The 21,430-nt window shown below is 41.5% G+C and overlaps 1 protein-coding gene across 4 annotated transcripts in view; it reads left to right on the top strand.

The window, feature by feature from the left end:
• grid2 (glutamate receptor, ionotropic, delta 2) overlaps positions 1 to 21,430 on the top strand; it is a 434,148-nt gene that overhangs the window by 295,693 nt on the left and 117,025 nt on the right. For all 4 annotated transcript variants that reach the window (XM_068703404.1, XM_068703407.1, XM_068703405.1 and 1 more), the window contains 2 exons: positions 1,283 to 1,444; positions 4,987 to 5,106. In XM_068703404.1, the coding sequence (XP_068559505.1) occupies positions 1,283 to 1,444; positions 4,987 to 5,106 (282 nt within the window). The remainder of the gene's footprint in view (positions 1 to 1,282; positions 1,445 to 4,986; positions 5,107 to 21,430) is intronic.

Below are 21,430 nucleotides of genomic sequence, written 5' to 3'. Positions count from 1 at the left end.
CCAAAGAGACCTTAAGAAGCTCAAACCCTGGGAGCTGATAGTCTCCTCTGATTTATGATGAATTGCATTTTGGTTCCATGGTTGCTGGAAGTTATTTGCAAAAGGCAATGTCTTGATTAGAATGATTAATTGGTGTGTTTTTCTAATAACCCTCTTTACATGGATTTAATCTTGCGACCGTGAACACAACACTGAAATGTGTTTTTAGCCTTTTATACACTGTATCACATCTGCATGCTACATTACTGTTTCCTGTTTCCTGCACTGGATGAAAAGATATAAAGATGGAAAAAAGAGTTGACTAACCAAAGGTTAAAGTGACGTTTAGGCTTCATAACAGGGTTTTTCATACTTTGATCTTGACCTTACTCCAATTGAGAGATATTACATTCAACAGAATGTTTCCTGAAGGGACAGGCTGTCAGTGTTGGCAACTTTGCGATTTTCTCGCTAGATTTAGCAACTTTTGGAGCTAGTGCTGCTAGCTATTTTCTTTGGAAAAGGGTTGGCAACACTGGCCTGGGTTTTTCTGTTTGATCATTTTTTTTTCAAATCTGGCGTACTCTTGCTATTTTCTCAACATTATTAACCCTAGCTTTAATGTGAGTGGACGCGCATCACCTCCATGTCTAATTGTGTGTGCGAGCATAGAATCATGCGTCTGTTATTTTCTCATTAACACAGAGACAGGAGGCTCTGTAAATCACATAACAATAGATCACACACTGAATAAGCTCCACTCCTTATCCTCCCCCACCCCTCTCCATCTTATTCTGTGGTGCCAAGAATCTGTCAATACATTTTAATTAATGTCGTCCTTAAAGCCTTTGTTCTATGCGAGTGTGTGTTTGTAGGTGTGAGCACAAATGGGCAGATTTGCACTAAAAGAGAGCAGTGTTTTTAGATTAACTGATGCACTACAAGTACAGGAAACATACCAACATGGAACATTTTTGATCAAAGTGATGAAGGATATGAATCCAAGTAAAACAATGAATTTCCAGCGTGAAAGTATTAGGACGATTTCAAACTACTAATGTCTACAGAAGTCCATCTTTCCCAGCTGCATAACCAAAGGAGAAACACGATCTAAACTGAAGCACATGCTAGCATGACATTGGTCATTTGGACCTCATAGTAGAGTTTCTCGTGACATATTGTAGCACAGCAATGTAAGCAAGTCCCCCATAAAGCATCTTCAGCAAAAGTAAAATGTCTGCATTTATTGTATTGTCTCACTTTCTTTCTTTTTGTGTGCCTTCTGTCATTTATTCCTCTGTAGATCAGCAACCGCTATATTTATGATACTGTGTTGCTGCTGGCCAACACCTTCCACAGAAAGCTGGAGGATAGGAAGTGGCACAGCATGGCCAGTCTGAGCTGCATCAGGAAGAACTCCAAACCGTGGCAGGGAGGCAAGAGCATGCTGGATACTGTCAAAAAGGTATGCAGAAGGAAGCACACACACACTTTTCCCCTCAAGTCACGCAGGAAGGCATTCAACTTCAGTAAGTATGCAAGAATGCATACTTAGTGTCTCTGGTACACACACCTGAAGGCACAACCCACATGGACACATGTGGAGACACACACACACACACACACCCCTGTGTGTTGCAATACTCTTAGAAAACATCCTGAAAAGGTAACAGTTGTGCTCATGTGTCAACATTTTGTCTGTAACATATTTCCTTACATAGTCAGACTTCTTTAACTGGAGATTGTTGTGGACAGTATTAAAACCCAGTAACCGCCCCGATTTTACCGTGAACAGAGGTTCACAGGCATGGAGTGAACACGTATGAACGACTGGAGCGCTGGGAAATATCTCTCTCGATCATGTTCCATAATAACCTTAGAGTGATAACAATCAACTTAGATAACTCAGATGCTGCGTTGCGAAACATTATATATATATATATTTTTAAGCAAAAAAGTAATCAGACCAAGACATTGCTTAACCAGCATGCACTGTGTACAGAGATGCACAATGAGTCTTTTTACAAAGTAAAAGAAACAGATCAGTGCAATCTGATTTACACAATACAACCGACAGTTGTGTGAACCATTTCCTGATTTGTATTGGTCGTTGATATCTCAATGACCCAAAGTAATCAGACTCTCCCCGCAGTCTGTCTGTTTCATCAGCCTCCTGCGGTGCTCTACCGCTGTGTGATGCTTGTAGGTGAGTGAGTGCCAGTTTGAAAATGGCCTAAAAAGTCTTTACCCACAGAGAACATTGCAGCTGAGTCCTGATTACTACAGTTGAAAGAGCAAAAAGCTTACGCTCATCCCCTAATACAAAAACATTTAGGGTGCATGTATTTGCGTTTCAAGACATTGCGCTCATTACATGCTATTTTGGAGACACTCTAGTTGAAACATCAAGCTGCAGTCACTTTTAAGTTCATTCCAAGTTCCTGTCTGAGCTCAAGAGACTTCATGAACCCAGGTGCTCATGAATTCAAATGATCGCATGCCTTATAGGAAGCACATGCATCAATAATCAAGTTTTTTGCTCAGTTCCTGAATAGTTGACTTTTGGAAGATAAAAGATTTCATCCCGCAGCTGTGATTTTATGAATCTCTACATTTCACCTTGAGTTCAGGGTTTTTGCAACACTTTCATCACTGTTAAATCCAATTGGATCAATGCCCTCTGTTTTGATATCAATAAAAAACTACTCCAGGGATGGCAGTTTGACTGAATGATGAAGCCAAGTGAAATGCTAATTTAGGATTAGTGTCAGACAATAATAAATGCGGCGCAATGGCTTTCATATCTATCTCTGCATTTCACCTTGAGATCAGGCTGGGGTTTGGCAACACTTTCATCAGCAGCCCCGGCTGTTAAACCAACCCCGATGGCTGTCTCAACAGAGCTGTGTTAAAGAGCCCTAAGCACTAATAGAGTTGAGTTCAGCAGCCTGGAATCAGTTCCATTTTACATTGTATCAGCAGTGTGCTTTGCTCACTCTTGTGCGTGCCTGTGTGTTTAATCAGCGTTTTGGTATTTGGGGCCATTATGGTAATGATAAATACTAATTTGCCGCTGTTGATGAGGAGCTCTATTGATGTTGTTGTTGTTGGGGGTTCATTGACAAATTCAGTAGGTGGAAAATGCAGCAGGTGAAAACTGCATTTACACGGATCCCCAAGGTCTGACGTGTGTGCTGTGTTTGAGCTGTTTGTAGACTACATACATACGTATACATACATTCCCTGTCATTTAATATGCTATTGATCACTTTTAAACAGGCCAAGATCTCCAGCCAGAGCCCATGAGGCTGAATCAAAGTCCCAGCTCAGGATGAAATTAGATGTACTTTATTGTCCGTACGGGGAACTCTTTCATATTCATTGTTGCTTTATGTTATCAAACAGACTTGTCCACTTTAATCTTATTTTTAAGAAACTGTGAAACATCAAAAAACACCTTCTTCCTTATTTATTTCTCTAATTTGTATTCAGCCTCATGAGCTCAGTGGCATGTTCTTTGAATCAGGTGCAATTAAATGAAAGACAATTTGTGAATGTATTGTTTCAATACTGAGCTGCCAACATTAATTAACTGAATAATTATGAGAGGCAGTGAACAGTACCCGAGCAGGTTTCACCCCTGCCCAGTTTAAAGGAGGCAAATAAACATGCTTTATCGGGGGGTTCTGTGTGTGTGTGATCGACCCAGGGGAAGAAAATAATGAAACACTAATAAACCAAATGGCACATTAACATCATTTATGTATTATATAATCTATACTCATCAAGAAGATACTAATGCCCTAATAATGTACACATACAAAAATACATCCACATGCGTGTTTAAGGACGGAGTGAGATGCTCCCACACAAATATTCCTGAATACATATAATGGTTTGAAAGTGTTACACATACAAGGTTATTGTGCAAGCTTAAAAGAAAAATTAAAAAGTGTAATTACATGAGATATGTGGTGTTGGCTATCTATGCAAGTGTCCATGTGATTAGACATGAACACACTATGCAAGTGTATATTTTTACCTGCATGCTTTTATCATAGCCCAAATCACTGCGTATGAACTGTACAATCCATGTTTCGTACACACAGGAGCAAGCACACCTACACCTACACCTACACACACACACACACACACACACACACACACAGAGAGCATGAATCATATGAAGGAGTATAACACCTCGCCTTCCCTGAGGCACAGTTTCACTTTCCGTGACAGGTCACAATAACGGGGAGGCAGAGCAAAGGTTGGGGACTGACACTGTGTGTGTGTGTGTGTGTGTGTGTGTGTGTGTGTGTGTGTGTGTGTGTGTGTGTGTGTGTCAGTGTGTATGTGTATGTGTGTGTGTGTGTGTGTGTGTGTGTGTGTGTGTGTGTGTGTGTGTGTGTGTCAATGTGTGTGTGTAAGCTTGTGAGTATATCTACCTCTCCACATAACACAAGATTGCACGCCTCTATTGCAAAGTCCAGCCACACTTTTATTCCATCAGCCTGGTGCTTATTACACACACCTCTGCGTGATGTCGACTGCTCAATTTGGCAACACATCTTAAGTGTGATTTTCCACAGGCAAATAGCATGCACCCATACACACACATACAACGTCTCACACATTTTAGTCTATTACAGCAACCAGAACATTTACCTATTCTGTACATGTACTTACTCATGAGATACAATCATTTGATTAGAGACAGGCAGAAGATTCATGTCTCTGCTTCACTCCGAGCAGTTATCATATCTGATCTTTAACAAGAATAAAAACGTAATTTAATGTCAAATTTCCCAGGCAGAATTATTGATGAGGTCTATTATAGCCAAAAGAATATTGCGCCATTGATGACAACTGACATGATTATAGGGATAAAGACCATGATAAAAGTAACGCCTCTGATGACCACAATGCAATGATCAATTTGACAAAAACTACAGTAATAGTGAAAATACATGCACAGTCAAATAAACACATTCTGTTTTGTCTCCACAGTTCGGAGTGAGCGGCCTCACCAGTTTCCTGGAGTTCACTGACAACGGCTCTAACCCCAACATCTTCTTTGAAATCCTGGGAACAAATTACGGGGAGGACAGGGGCCGAGGAGTCAGTAGGGTAAGTAGTTAAAACAGAACCCCTGTGTGTGGAGTACTACTGAGGGTGAAGGCGGAGTAATTTCTGCTCTAACGTGTGGAGTGGATTTGCATAATTCCTAGATTTGCCAGGGAATTTCCCTGCACCTGCTCGCTACCTTATTTTCATCTCATATTTATTCAGCCATTTCTTTGCTTGTGGCTGTCACCCCTGTGTAGCAGAGTACAGCTACCTTTCTGTATTTGCTTATTGATTTTTTTCAAAACCTTTTGTAATTGTGGCAGGGCTCCACACTAACTTTTAAAAGTGGATGGCATCGGTTTATGGTTGCCAAAACTGAAATTTTAGTCACATCATGTTTTGAGTGATAAAGGAAGTTGTCCAGTGCTTGTCTAGCTTCGTGGTTCTGTAAGATACCCGACCTTGAACTAGTAAACTTGAGGTGTATCCAGTACATGCTTTGCAGGATAAGCTTTCGTCTAGCTAAAGGATGATGAACAGTTGCTTCGCCCATTAAGACTTCACAAATGTCCTTTTTCCTTTTATGTTCAGGAGCATCTGGTTCTTTGTCTGTTGAATCAATTTGCACTTTCATTTGTGATCTTGACGGGTTAACAGAACGCTTCATCCCACAGTCAAAAAGCTTAATTTGCTCCATAGGGATGGAAATATTTAACTGTGAACTGACGATAAGAATTTTGACCGATGAATGCTTTCAGTTCAACGGTTAAAAGAAATGTTAAAAGTAATAATTGCACCTACGCTGCAGCTGGCAGTAAATGATGGATTCAACCTGTTTGTGCATCGGGTTAATGTTGCAGCTGGGCGACATTTCTGGCACTTCAGCCACAGCACCCCTTCATGCAAGGCACTAATCTCGTCAATTAACTGTTAATGATTGGCATACTCACCATCGCACGTGCAGTATTGTCTGGATCTGACTGTAACAGCGATATTAAAATATCACTAATGCAACACATATTAAACATTTATTTATTTTGGGATGCACGTTTTGCTGTTTTTCTCAAAATGGTTGCCAATCGCAACCTGGCAACCCTTACTGTCGAGGCCTGTGCGGTGTAACAAATGCAGAGAAGCATTTAAAGCGACTTTACATGCGTATACCTTTGACTTCACAGTGTTCCTGGTTGCATTTTTATTTTTTTGTATTGTTATGGATGCAGCATAAGCCCAGCAGCTCACCGCTCCCTCATTAAAGCCCGGTGTTAATTGGATTAATTAGAAGCATTTTCAAGTGATATGTGGTAATGACACATGCATTATGAATTCTAACAGGACTCCTGAAAGACACCCCTTCCTGTCACATGCACACACACACACACACACTTGGAGTGCAGAACCCACTGATCATTGAAGCTCCCCATAGAGCAGTAGATATTCACCTTCATTTCCAGAGAAAAAGCAATAGGCACAGAGAGAGTGGGACAGAATGATAGATGGACAAAGATAGCAAGTGGAAGACTATGAAAAAAACTGTGACAGCAGAGATACTTTGATAAAAAAGAGAAAAGTTAGATATAAGATCAACTTGACACTATGGATTTTTTTGTTTTGTTCTGTTGGTCTGTCTGTAAGTTAATTATTTGACAACTAACAAGGAGCATATCTTTTTTTCATCTTATCACTCATTTACTTTTTTCCAACAATGGCATAACATACGACACAGATCGTGACACACTACTAAACGAATGTTTGGACAAGCATACTTCTGAAATATGTCAGTGTATTTTTTATAAAGAGAACTATAAACAGTTATCATTTTTTCATTCCTGATGCGCTTCGATCGGAAAAGGCCCTACAGACATCACTGAGGATTATACAGTCAAAGGTAAACATATGAGACCAAGACTTGCAAGGTACTCCTTAATCCCTCATAAAATTAATTTGGACAAAGAGACATTACATACACACACACACACACACACACACACACACACACACACACACACACACACACAAGGTCTGTCATCTTTACCGGAGGGATCTCTTTACAGATAACAGTTGAGATAGTGAGCTGTGATATTGGATAATGTGGTGAGACACCAACATAACGCAGCGTGCCATCACAGACAAAATTAATCTTTAAAGCACAGCATAATTACATTTAGGCACAATTCCCTAATCAGAGAGCATAATTACTTCTGAGAGAATTAAGGCCCTTGTTATACAGTATTCCTGCCACAGTCTCCCTTAATACTCTGAACATTTGTTGGTCCGCCATTGTGTTTCAATTAAATTCATACATGGAATCAAATGACTAAGGAGAGGCGGATATTCCTCTCAGAGTGCCTGCATATTAACTTTATCTTGTAGCTGAACCGTGCCTTTCTAAATGACACAACCTTCTAAAATGGTGTCCATACAGAGCATCTGACCTGCAATAAAAGCATGGCAGACATACGTCAGGCCGGAGAAAAGGTTACTGGAAATGGCTCATACAACTCCACCTCCATGAAGAGAAGCCAACGCAAAAATCCTGCCTCCCCCAGTGTGTTTATGTGAAAGGAAAAGATGAAAGGAAATTAAAACCCCAGGATGGCAGTAGAAAAAAAAACCAACCTCATGCTGTTCAAGCATTCCATTATCTGTGTTCACTTAAACTACTATGTATAAGAATGATTTCTTCTATTCTCGTCTGAGGAGACAGAGAGAGGTTGAAAGTGAATAAAGGCCTCGATGTAAATTGATTACTATGTAAAGCAACCTGGTCTCTCTCACCCCAGGTTAACAGCTTCCCTCGTGTAATGATGGCATCAGTGACAACACTTTCCCGGGTTAATCACCACTGTCAAGGTGATTGGCTTGCATTACAATGCCTTCAAATATTATCGTCCAATATGCTTCCACTCTTCATACCATGCCAATCATTTGACACGATGAAGAAAGAAAAAAAACTGAAGTGACTTGAACCAAAAATAGTCAGCTTGAATTGAAAATACTCTCATATAGTTTATTTTTGAAAAAATAATTGACCTTGGTGTGTTTGTTTGGCTCATAGCAGATTTTGTCTCAGTCAGAACGAATAAAAGCAAAAATTGCAGTTGGACCAATGAATACTATTCTCTCTCAGGGTTACCTGTACACATCTGTCAACATCCTGAATAGATAATAACATATTAGTTAAGCCCGGTGTATCACAGAGAAGTTTATTAACTATTACTTTTTTGATTCAGCTTGAAGTCACAGCAACATTAAACGATGAGCAGCAGCAATAACTTCAATTTCCTAAAATGGTTGGAATCTGGAGATGGTGGTGACGTATTTAGCCATTGGACAGGGAAGCTGCCAAAAAGAGCCAATTACATTTCTCAATTCAGTTTGACATTTTAGAAAGGTAATGATGGCAGAGTAACATCAGCCATCACAAGAAAGGACACGCAGCAGTGTTTTATTCAGCTTTTTTTACAGGCAAAATATCTCAATTTGATAGATCGGGGAGCAGCTGTATTCAAATCAAACACAGAGAAGGGGTAATCGTTTAGCAGCTACCGTATTAACTTTGTCATTTATTTCCTTGTAGGAATTCTCTCGGATGTATCCAATAATTTAAGTGCTCTGTTCAGTGTTACAACGCTTTAACGTTATCATGTATTTAACATTCCCCATGGTCACATGTTAGAAGGCTAACCTGCTAAATATTTCATCCTTAGCATTTGCAAACCTTCCACAGTGCAACCCTCGTTCTATTATTTAGCCTTTACCCTGTAGTAATGTTGCATCTTAATAGTTGGGGACACTGACAATGAACTTCCCTAGAAGAAGCATGTCCAGCTCTTGAACCAAATTAAATAAACATTGGTTGTTTTTTTCTGAATAAATGATAAATCTCTCTCTCTCTCTCTCTCTCTCTCTCTCTCTCTCTCTCTCTCTCTCTCTGCCCACACCATGTACATTAACTTCCATACCATATGAAGTCAAATGTATTTCTCTTGTACCCGACTGCTTTCAGGACACTGATGTGTCTTGTAAAAAAAATATGGATAATGGGTGCGAACCCCATGTATTTTACATAGGAGAGGCGTTCAGTGCTTGCAAGAAAGATTCTGAATTATGGACAACAGGCCCCGATGAGCCCAACTGCAGTGCAACTGCTGGTGTGTTGAGATATAAAGTGAGTGTGTGTCTGCCTTATCACACCATTAACGGTATATGAAGACTCCCTTAATTATGGTATTAACTCTACATTCTGTTGAGAATACCACTTAACCTGATCTTTCTTTCCAATCCTCCCTCACTGTTCAGTCTTCTTTCTCATCCCTGCTGAGAGTCTCACTAATGACAGACACACAGTCCAGCCTTATTTTTTTTTCTTACCTTAATTAAGTAATTCTTCTGAGGACCTCTCTCTTTCTCCACAACTCCCTCCCCTCTTTCTCTACTCTACTCTCTCTCCCTTATGCTGCCTGCCATTTTATGAAATGTGCCTTTTTCAAAACACAATCCTGTTTTTCCCCAACACACTTCTCACATATGCATACAGTTGTCTGGGGATAATGATAATAGCAGACACCTCAGATCGTCACAACTATTAATGTGACACTGTGGTAAAATTGTCTCTCTGCTCCATTACCTTCAGGGGCTGCACATGGAAGCCTATATATCTCTCTATACATCTACGGGCATGCCAGGCTCCACTGCTCCCTTATACAGAGGCTACAAGTCTGCCATGTGTAATTGCTTCGTTAGCTATCTGCGACATCTTAAATGCCTTCAGCGAGGAAAAATGGCTGATCCGATTTATACTTTAGAACCAGCAACAATAAAAAAAAAAAAAAGGGTTGTGGCTGAGCGGGGGAGAGAAAAGGAGGATAGGGAGGGGGAGGTGATGAGTGAATGGGGAAAGACTGATACGTTGCTAGATTAGGGAAAGGGTGAAGAGGAGAAAGGTAAAATGAAACTGAGAGAAGAGCTAGAGAGACAGCTAGAAGGGGGATAGATGACCTAATCCTCATAGATCCTGCACAAGAGATAGAAACGGCAGCACGGGTCGTAATAGAGTCACAATCATTACACTCTTACACTCTCACACATGCTCACGCTCTCATTTCCCCCTCGGCACATATTCTCCATCTTTTTTGGAAGACAGAGCGAAATATTCTCCCTCTTCATGAGAATCAATGGCCTGCAAACTGCAGTGTTCTTAAATTGAGGTCACCTTCAATTATCATCTCTCAGTCTCGTCTGATGTATGTGGTGAATTACGCTAAGTGACTTCAGAGAGTCATGGGACCTTGGAACCCCCCTCACAGTCCTGCCATCATGCAAGAAACATTTCTTCCATTACGTGTTTTGAACGATCGAAGGACATTTTTCTCAACGCAGCGGTTTAATGTCCCCACCTACTCAAACACACGCGCTCATGGCAGCTCACCCGGGGACGCACGCAAGCCATGAATGTCCACACACACACACACGCACGCACGCACGCACGCACGCACGCACGCACGCACGCACGCACACACACACGCACGCACACACGCACACACACACACACGCGTGCACACACACACCATTTGCATAAATATCCTGACATGCTTGGAAATGCTAAACTAACCCTTTTGGCTTTGCGTGACAATTAACGTTAGTGTCTGCGTGGCTGTTATTGTGTAACGTAGAGAAACACTGGGTTTCCTCTACTTCCAACAAAACTAATTGACATGCATGCAGAGCGATTATTACCCATTTCAACGGAGTTCCACTGAGTTAATTATTGTTGACAGAGTTTCTCTTATAAGGCTAAGCCACAGTGACACACAAAGCTGTTGGTTACCTTTTTCATCAAATCGAACTGAAATTATCCACAGACACATGTATTAACCTGTGACTCAGGATGCAAAATCTGAATCAAGCTCTGCTTGTCTCCTCGTGGCAAGAATAGCAGTGCATAGTGAGCTCTCGTCACAGAACTAGGAGGGAAATCTTTTATTTAACCTGTTCCAACTCTATTAAATTTACAGTATATAGCTGCTTTTTTAATCTTTGTTAGTGTCACAAAGAGCTTTTCTTTGACATTGTAGTCTATGCGGACAATCTGAACAAGCTATGAAAAGATACATTTAATGGATGGCATTTGCATGTTTTTTTTTTTTTTTTTGTCTTATTGGATTAGTCTGGCACAACACAGTACCCTAAGACATGTGGATAGTAGCGTCCTGTTGTTTGTTGTTCTTCCTCAAACACTCACTTGTATTGGCTCACAGACTAATATCCTGTTGCTCCTCTCTATCAGATGCATCTGCCTCACAGTGCAGGAGTACACCACGACTCATCCACATATTAGCTGTTGAAATCTAGCATGCCTGCTATATGTGCAATGGGTGTTACTGGATTGGGATCTCAGTTTGGCGTGTTAGCATGCTAACATTTGCTATTTAGAAATGTACAGCTGAGGCTCATCGAACAGTTATTAGTATTTCAGGTATTTGATGATAAACCAAACTATTGGATGAATAAAACTGTTTATTTAATGATAGTGTTTAATACAAAGTTATTACAATTCCTGAGGGGAACATAAAAAAATCTCGATCAAATGTCAGGGCTTCATTCTGTAGACATTTAACTCAGAACCTCAAATGTCAACCTCATTGTGGTCCAGAGGACAAGCCAGGGGACCACCAGAGTCGTTAGAATAAATCATGTGAATGTGAATTACGCATCAATCCATGGAAGAATTATTTAGATAGGTCATTTTGGACCAAAGTGATTGATTGACCGACTAGCCAACATGGTCATTCTCAGAGCCATGAAGATAGCGTGGCTAAAAATCTAGTTTCAAATTTAAACACAAATTAGAGACTATGTAAAAGGTACTCTGTTAAAGTGCGTTCGCAGCAGTTTCAGTATATAGTTAAAAGAAAAGGTCTATAAACAGTTGGTGCAATTAAAAATGAAACTGTAGATGTACTGTACCGGTGTTTCAAAGCAAGCACACAGTTTTACACAGAGGTAAAAAAAATACTAAATAAGGCTTTAAGCCAGGATCAAGACTTCTGATAATATCAAATAAGCCACGGTTGCTAACAAGGCAATAGGCATAGTAATGTGTTTAATAAATTGTGATTTTATACGCACATTATGTAGATAGCGTACAGAGGCCTCTCGCGCGTCCTCTGATCATGGAACAAAGTAGAGAGGATGCAGCTCTACAGGGCAAGTTAGCCAGCGCTATTTTAGGGAGGTTATGAGGGGCAAAACCACTGGAAGTGATTATTACAATTATGTAAAAAAAAACTCCTGCAGGGTGAGATGGAGAGGGTGATGAGAAAAAGAGAAAGGGAGGTTGGGGAGGAGGTACCGATGAGTCAAATATTATTATCATGTTTCGAGTCAGAAAAATGAGACACAGTTAGCAAGTTGGAGAGTAAGTAGTGTGAAATAAATAAATTAGAGGGAAAGCGAACTCACATCTGGGTGGAAACAAGCAAAGAGTGAAGGGCGGAAAGATAGTGACAGAAAAAAAATATCTCCAAGGGGAAAGATCCCTATTTCTCTCAAATTTTCCGTGCTATTAGGTAGATTTGCATGTATCTTTATGCAGCATGTCTCCCCCTCCTCCAGGCCAGGTGGGAGATTGCGGAAAGAATGGCGGGGGCAGGAAGTGGAAGGAGGAGGATGAAGTAAAAGATGCATGGGTGAAAGGAAGATGGGAGAGTGAAAAGAAACGGGAGGGAAGAGCTGAGGACCAGGGAGGGAGGGAGGAGAGGACATCATTGATTTGTCCTGCTTCACAGATTCTTTACCCTCCGCTTCTATCCTTCCCTGTCATATAACCTGATGGGTCTGTGTGTGTGTGTGTGTGTGTGTGTGTGTGTGTGTGTACTTGCTCAATGGCGAGGAGTGAAATAAGTTTTTAACCCACTAAGTGAGGACATTTTGTCTGGTCCTCACTTTAGGGTTAATACTTGGTTTTAAGGTTCAGTTTCGAATGAGGTGTAAGTTAAGGTTAAGCCTAAATTTCATTTAGCAGACACTTTTATCCAAAGCGACTTACAATTCAGTATCTATCTACACACCGTAGACACAGCTACGGGAGCAACTTTGGGCTTAAGTGTCTTGCTCAAGGACACATTGACATGAGAGTAGAACAGGCGCCGGGGATCGAACCGCCGACCCTCTGATTGAAAGTCGGCCCTGCTCTCCACTTAGCCACGGTCATTCCTTCAACAAGAAGTTATCTTACAAAAGCTAGGCACAGTGAAAAAAGGCACCTTCCCATTAGTCTTGTTCATTTGCTGACTTTTCCTGCAGTAAAAACTCAGAACCCAGGTGATGGTTGGATGCATCAGCACCAACATGTATTGTTTCGACTAAGATGAGCTCTATTGCCCTGTTTTGTCATGGAGCCATCTCCCTACTAAACTTACAAAGATACAATTGAAATTGATCTTCTCATTTGACTCCCAGGTAGTAAACAAGCACATATCCCAACATGTTGAAGTGTTATTTTCAGGCTTCAGTCTTGACTCCTGTCTTTTATGCTGTCCACCTCTGAAGTGTGGCTCAGGGCTGGAGTACTAAGTAGCGATTTTTATTTATTTTTTTTTTTGTGATGAGAGCTTTTACCCCTCCTTATGTATGAATACTTGAGTATTTGCAGGCTTCCTCTCTGCTTTGATTGATGTCAAAGATTTGTTTTAGCTGGAAGGTCGTGTCAATCATGAGTGAACACACATCCACTGACCAGCAAGTTATATTCTGGGTGACCACAGCAGCAGTGGACACCGGACGCTAATTGAAGCTGACAAACTGCCTCCGGTGTCCTTGGATCAGCTTAAGTGTGGCAGCGCATGTGAATTTTTTTGCTGGGTCTCTCTCTGTATATGTGAGAGAGAAGAGAGAGATATCAAAATGCACGGAGAGACAGAAGGAAGAGGGGAGGGAGCTAGAGAGAGGTAAGGGGAGCAAATAATTGAAGCAGACAAATATGAAAAGGCAGAGGAGTGGGAGACAGCATTTTTAACTATTACCTGCTGTCACACAAACCCCATTGGGAAAATCATTGTGGTGCCAAACAAAAACACCCGTTGTGTAAACAGTATGGGTAACACCAAACACTAGCCCGGCAGCCACTCGTCTGCTTCTCTGTTTGTTGAGACAAGCCAGGAGAAGTTTTATTCCCCAGATGCTCCGCTGTCAATCCTGTCTCATGTCTCAGCCAAGACGGATTCTTTGCGGTGACATAAGGAAAACGAGAATAAACACGCTGATTTTTTATTTATTTTTTTTTTTAAAGAAAATGCAGCTACTGTACAGCTGGATGCATATAATACGGTTCTGCTGTATATAATCATTCCAAGAATTCAGTAGTCAATGTGCTGTAACAGCTTCCCGGGTCTCATGGAGAGGAAGAAAGCAAGAATGAAAGAAAGGATGAAAGAACCGCAGTGCTACTGTGTGTGCGCATACATACGTTTGCATTCTGCTCCCTCCCTATTTCTGGGATACTGTAGGCAGAATTGTCTGTACAAACCCTGTGCCTGAAAAGAAAAGAAAAAAAACCCTACAGAAGAGTGCTGAGGAAGTCTGAGGAAGTCAGCGTTATAAATCTCTGATTCCAGCTCTCTTCTCTAACCCCTTCCCTGCTGATGTTCTCTGCCGCTGTGCTGCAGTGAAGTACAAGATGCCTCTGTATGTATTTTAACAGTCCCCATATTAGTGTTACACTAAAAGTTGGTTCTCGTTGAAGCCATACAGCTCCAATTTAGTACGTTTGTTTATTATTTTGCCAGCATATGCCTGTGGCCAGAGGCACTATGTTTTTGGGTTGTCCTCCGTTACGTACCATACACTGTATACGATCTGAACGTAGTCTCCCTGACGATAGCCATAGGTTTCTGAAGAGCTGTTGTGAAGCTCAACGTGGGTGGCTTCGGCCGTCGCCATCTTGGCAGTGACGTCAAAGCCTAACTCCAAAAATGGTCAAAGAGGTGGCTCGTTGGTGGAGCCAAGGCGAGCCCGGGTGACCTGAGACGGCACCCACCTGTCACTCAAAGCGGCCACGCCCTTAACGATGGCTAACTTTAAGCCTTAATATAATTTGAATAAAGAATGCCTTCATTTTGTCACAAACATTCCCCTGGACTCAAGGATGAACTGATTATATATTATTAGTCGTCAAAGGTCACTGTGACCTCCTAAAAAAGAGCTTTTGGCTATAACTCAATAATTCATATTTTAATAATTGACAATTTTCCACAAATGTCTAATAGGATAACATGATGAAGTGATGACATTATGCTTTCATTTTGCACGGTACTACTCCTACCTCATGGCTTTTGGAGGAAGACAGACCAATGAATACTGAAAAGATTCATGCAGGGAGAGGAAATGTGCCCAGGCTGTCTGCCTGTGGGATGACATGTTAATAATACAATATTACTTTGGGTTATAGTAGATAGTGAGAAAAAAAAAGGGCATGTCTGGGTGGATGGAAGAATAAAAGTTCAGAGGGATAAAATTAAAGTGCTGAGTGCTGTCTGAAACGGTGGGTGGATAGGAGGAGGGATGCAGCGACGGAGGAGAGAAAATGAAGAAGCAGCCATGTCTGAGCCCTCAAGCTAATGTTTTTATTTAAGTCAAGTCATAGAGATGGATAGATGGATGAGCACACAGGGTGAGTGATGGATGGACAGGGCAGGGGCGGGGGGGGGGGGGGGTAGGGAAATGAGGTGCGTTGTCGGTCCTTAGGTTAATCTTTGCTTCGGAGTGGATGAATGGATGGATTGATGGATGGATGAACAGACTGGAAGGAGCAGGGATGTGAAGGAGAGTTAAGGGGGAGGCCTAATTGCCTGTGACCTGGTTGTAAACACAGCACTACTGAGGTGGCGGCAGAGAATGAGGGAGGGATCAGTGGAAAATAAATGAGAGTGAGAGAGCAGTGGTATCTGACACCAAGGTTGTGTCCTTGCGTTAAACATACCATGGCTTTGTGAATACGAGCAGACAACTGGCCTGCAGAGAAGAGGCCGGGGGAGGCCTCAGCTGGAACTTTGAGGGAGGAGAGGGCAGAGAGATTGACCAAGGATTACGGAACAATAAAGAGATTAAATGAGGTGAATAATAAAATTGGTAGAGGACAGAATGGTGAGTATCTGCAGGGACAAATATGTCACAGAAGCAGGCCAGGAGATTACGCGTTAATACTATTGCTCTAGCAAGGGAAAAGAAGATCTGGCGAATCATAAAAAGTGTTTTTCAGAGATAAGGTGGTGCTTCTCTACGGGAAAGGACACTGCAAGGCCAAATGCTCATTCTGGTGCAATGCTGCCCAGCTAGGAACATTTAAACTGCACTCCAACTAAGGAATACAAAGGAGATGGACAGGCACACCAACTGGGAGACAAGAAGGCATGTCGACATAAAGAATTTACAGGTAGAGAGACAGAGTTGGGTAGAAAGACAAAAACTGATAGGGATTAAACAGGATTTTTTAAGGTTGACAAGCTAACCCCATTTTTACACGCCGTTAGCCAACCCCGACCTAAAGTTGGAGAAATTCGATCAATGATGGTGTAACACATTCTCACTCCCAACTCGTTAGTACCCCTATAGTACCAATTTACGACGTGACAGGGACAGCATGTCAGATTGCGCTCGTTATATGTATAGTGTATTTTCTAAATACACTTCTGTCTTCACAGGAAATGTAGTTTCCACTTGTTACATGAATACTGCCTCTTTTCAAAATAAACTTCCAATGTTGGTTTACTTACGTGAAATAACTGGTTGTTCCATAACTGGCATTAATATGGTACGGAAGTTAATCACCAAGGTAAAATAAGTCAATGTTGACTTTGTTTCACACGAGACATAAACAGAGTTCTGTTTGTTTGACCCATCCAACCTCCACTCCCGCCCACGAATTTCAAGTAAAGCGATACTAAAGAAGGATTCCAATGTGTGGCTGGAATTTGACGAATTGCTGCCGTATAATTTTTGAATCTGTCTATTGTCCTACGGACCGGCAGAAGGCAAAGGTAGAGACGGCATCAAATGCTCGATGAGGAATTGAGCTGTGTAAGGAGAAACTGTGTCAAACTGGACAGGTGTCTGGGTTACCTTTCTTACCTTTCGTCACCATTAAATTGGCAAAGTCCCCATAACTTTTCACATTTTCTTCGAGCTGAATCTGTGCTGACTCTTTGACAAATATTCCCAATGGCACCGGCAGAAGCTGCTGCAATGATGGAACTGATGAAGGAGCGGTGTGAATTGATGGTACCCATCACAGACTCACACAGTCCTGGTTTCAAAATCCTGTCCTTCACTCCATTATATTACCAGACACATAATCCTCCCGTCTAAAATGAGCACCCCTGTCTGACTGTGCTTTTTGTCACACATTCCCCAGTGAAACCCTGTCTCAGCTGCTTTCGTTAGCGCCATTTCCTGTATTGAAAAGTCTTGACTTCATGTTTAGACTGCAGAAAATGTGTTCTTCGCAATAGTTCTGCCCCTGTGTTTTTTTTAAAGTACTATAAGTACTGTGTAGAAATATAAACACAATCTTTTAAAAAAAAAGTATTTATTTTGTATATTTCCATAATTGCATGATGAAGTATGAATATAGTAAGACATTCAAATGAGTCTTTGCCCACTAAGGTGGAGACATGAAGTAAGAGACACTCGAGTGCACTTAAACTCTGAAACTTAGTGTCCAGAAGTAGCTGCCTGACCTGCAGTTCTTAGGTGTAATCCTGCCTCTAGAGGCCAATCTTGGCCTCTCCGCTCTTCCACTGAATAATCAGTAAATATTGGCCCAAAGCTATTAAGAACACCAGCCAATTATTCCCCTTGTAATTACTAAGACCTCAATTTTGGGATGAAGTTTTTTCATCAAACATACGCTTACCATAATAAGAGTTCCCCAGGCAGCAGTTAACCCTCTAAGAGCCACTTTACTGAGAACATCTCAGAAAAGAACCAACACTTTCTTCAAGCCATACGGTCCAGTGCAGAGGACAGGGGCACCATTACCCCACACCGAGCATCCACTCCTCATTAAAGGTGCAAACTGCCCTTCACACAAGGGGATGTGGAACTGGATATATGTGCGTTGCGACTCAAAGCACTGGCTGCATATAACTGGGTACCTGTCCTTGGTAGTTTTCCCTACCTTCTGCCCAGTGTGTATCCCAATGGGATACCATGTGGTCCACGTGACCCTTAAAAGGATACATGAATTAAACCGAGCCGAATACGGGCTATCTACTAATCAAGTTCCAGTTGCTGCAAAACCTCGTCCTTGAAAAGAACAAACAATAAAAAAACTTTCACCTGAGAATGTTTACTGTTCTACTAAAGTGTATTACTCATTATTAAAATCATCTTTCTAAAATGAGGAAATTGATTTCTCAATATCTTTTATTGCTTTTTAAAAATGTGCTGCCCCTGGTTTCTCTTCTTCATTCCCTGATTTACGCATGCATACACCACACCACACTGTATCTCAGTCTATCAGGGGACTGAATACCAAACAATCATATCACGGAATAATCGCAGAGTGAATCACCGCATGCCTACAGTAGATTTTCTCATAGGCTTAATAAGCATAGGCATGAAGGATTTATGCTGTGTATTTGTGTGTGTGTGTGTGTGTGTGTGTGTGTGTGTGTGTGTGTTACACACACTAAAGTGATTACAGCAGGGGGAACAGATTTGCATTGGTTTGATACTCCATCCATCTTCCCCTCCCTCTCCTTCCACCTCGTGTCAGCCCTTCCTCTCATTTCATTTCCTCTCATCTCATCTCCTTTGCTGCCATCTCATTCGTTCTCCCTCTCATTCCGCCTCCTTTGACTTCACAATAGGTCCCTTTCAGGACCAAAACACATTGAATTATATTCAGGTGTGACTTTCCATGCTATGCCCCTGTCTGTCTGTGTCTCAATTCTCCAGCCTCAGACCATCAACACCATTGCTGGTCTGATAACACTTTCTTTTTTTCTGTTTAGTCTTTTTTATATTTACCTTTTCATTTACAACATGTTAATAATGCTTTTAATTAATATTGTTAAAGTCATGCTCTTGTTGTATGTGTATGGTGAAAATGAAGTTACTTTGGACAAAAGTGTAAATGTAGTGATATTGTCTGATTGGCTATATTAAAACATTAAAGTAAAAAGTCATATATAGTCAGGTTCCGGCAGAACAGAGGTTTCTAGCTAAAACAAAAATGTAGAAAGAAAAAAGTCCTTTAGTTCAGACACTTTGCCAGATGGAGTGTGGGCAGAAAAGTTTGGGCAGGTAAACTCACTAAGTAGCTCTTGCAACCTAACCTCTCTTGAAATGCAGAAAAACAAAGGAAAAGAAACGGTCACATTAAATCTCAACTGTTCCTTATCTGGCTGGGCACACACACACACACACACACACACACACACACACACACACACACACACACACACACACACACACACACCAGATGAATGCACTGACATTAAAAACTGTTGATCCTACATGTTTCTGTAAGTGATCATTTCAAACGGAATAGCAAAGAAGAAAGTGAATAATAGTTAAGAACTTGACCAAGAAAACGTATTCTGACATTAGGCATTGTGTGGAAAATCCATGGATTGCCATTTCTTGTAACAATTAAAAAACAAGGGTTATGAACAGTATTGATATGAATAGTATTTGTCCAAAACCTCCAAACGTACTCTCTTATTGTCAAACACCTTCTTGCAGCGTGTATCCTTCTCATTATATTTGTTCTAGGTCCCTCTCTTTCTCCATATAGACTTTTTCCCCTTCATTTATCAGTCTAATTTGTGTCTCCAACGACAGCCCTACCCATAGCTACTCTGTCCCGTCTTCTCTACAATGTCCCTCCTTGTCTCTCTCCTTTGCTCTCCCCCTCTTCCTCTCTGCCAGCTAGGCCTGCAGGCTTTCAGCAGCATTACAGCGTGTAAACCTCGGATTACAGCAGCCAGAGTCTGCCTAGCACTGCATGCCTCTGAGGATCACAAATACACAAGTGTGTGAACACACACCCACCCACACGCCACTTACACACACGCATCAAGGTATTTACATGAACACACATGAACTTTTAAGACAGAAAATACACTTCTGTGCATGGTGCAGTAGATATACATATACTGTGTACACAAACGGTATGAATACACATTCCGCTCACACACACACACACACACACTAGCTGACTGTGCACAAACACTGACACCATTCTGCTCCATCTCAAGTTAACTCCCTCTTTATGCAGCATGTTGCCACCACAGCTAACTCACTAGAGGATTAGCTACTCTCTCCTTGTGTGTGTGTGTGTGTGTGTGTGTGTGTGTGTGTGTGTGTGTGTGTGTGTGTGTGTGTGTGCGCCAAACTTCACTACTGATTATTGCTGCCCTGTACCTCAGCTGTCGCTTGCTGGCCCCCCTCCACTCAATGCAGGTTGTGAAGGACACATGTAAGGATAACACACTCTTCTGCTGGGAGGCCCTTGGGCAATGTATCTAAACCAAACATTCTAAAAAGTATGAGCGATTACAGGTTTTTAATGAACACATCAGCCAAGTCTGAATGTACAGTATCCGTAAAACATTTTTTGACGATACATTTTAATTTGTTTTAAAACACAATGTCCTCTTTTAAAATGCGATAAAAGCTTGTCTTTCGGCACTCACAGCACTCAAGGCCAAAAAAAAAAAGATAACGGTCTTGGTTGAAGGGTAACGCGTTGGTATTTTTCAACCTGTACCGTTTTCCCGATGTTTTGTGTCCAACTCACTAATGGGGACCACCATTTTTGAAATTGGTCCAGTATCGAAGGACTATGCTGCAGATGGCAGCCGCGAAACAAGCTGGTAAGGAAATTACACAGAGCCAATTTAACGTTACGTTGTTCTGAAATCTGAATATCGGGCGACAACATGTCCCATTATTGACAGCATTCTTCCTCTGTGGGCATCCGGTCACAGCACACTACAGGAACACCACCAGTACCCCGCACTTCGTCTCTCTCTCTCTCCAACTCCACAAACTCTGCCCGGTTGGAACTGACGTTTCCACCGTTGTCTTCCAGCAACACGTCACCTCGTGAGATTTTAGAACGACACTTCTCCTTGAGCGAGACTCTTTCCACAATGACACTTATAATAACGATAAGAGCCTGTCGGTGGCAAAAAACAGGGGCTTTTGGTGGATGTCAGTGATGGTGCCAGCTTGCCCCAATATGACTACATTGCAGCCCGTGAGCGTCCCATGAGGTTGAAAAAGTTACCCTTTAAATATTGACAAAAGTCAAAAGAGACTTGAAGCATAAGCGTGTATATTTATTATATTAACATTTCATTGAAGTCACAATCTT

This window comes from Cebidichthys violaceus, unplaced genomic scaffold, assembly GCF_023349555.1.
Source record: "Cebidichthys violaceus isolate CVI_PGR_0920_01 unplaced genomic scaffold, fCebVio1.0.p SCAF_9, whole genome shotgun sequence".
NCBI classification, from domain to species: Eukaryota; Metazoa; Chordata; class Actinopteri; order Perciformes; family Stichaeidae; genus Cebidichthys; species Cebidichthys violaceus.
The sequence above is the reverse complement of the archived record's forward strand: the minus strand, read 5'-3'. Positions and strand labels throughout refer to the sequence as shown.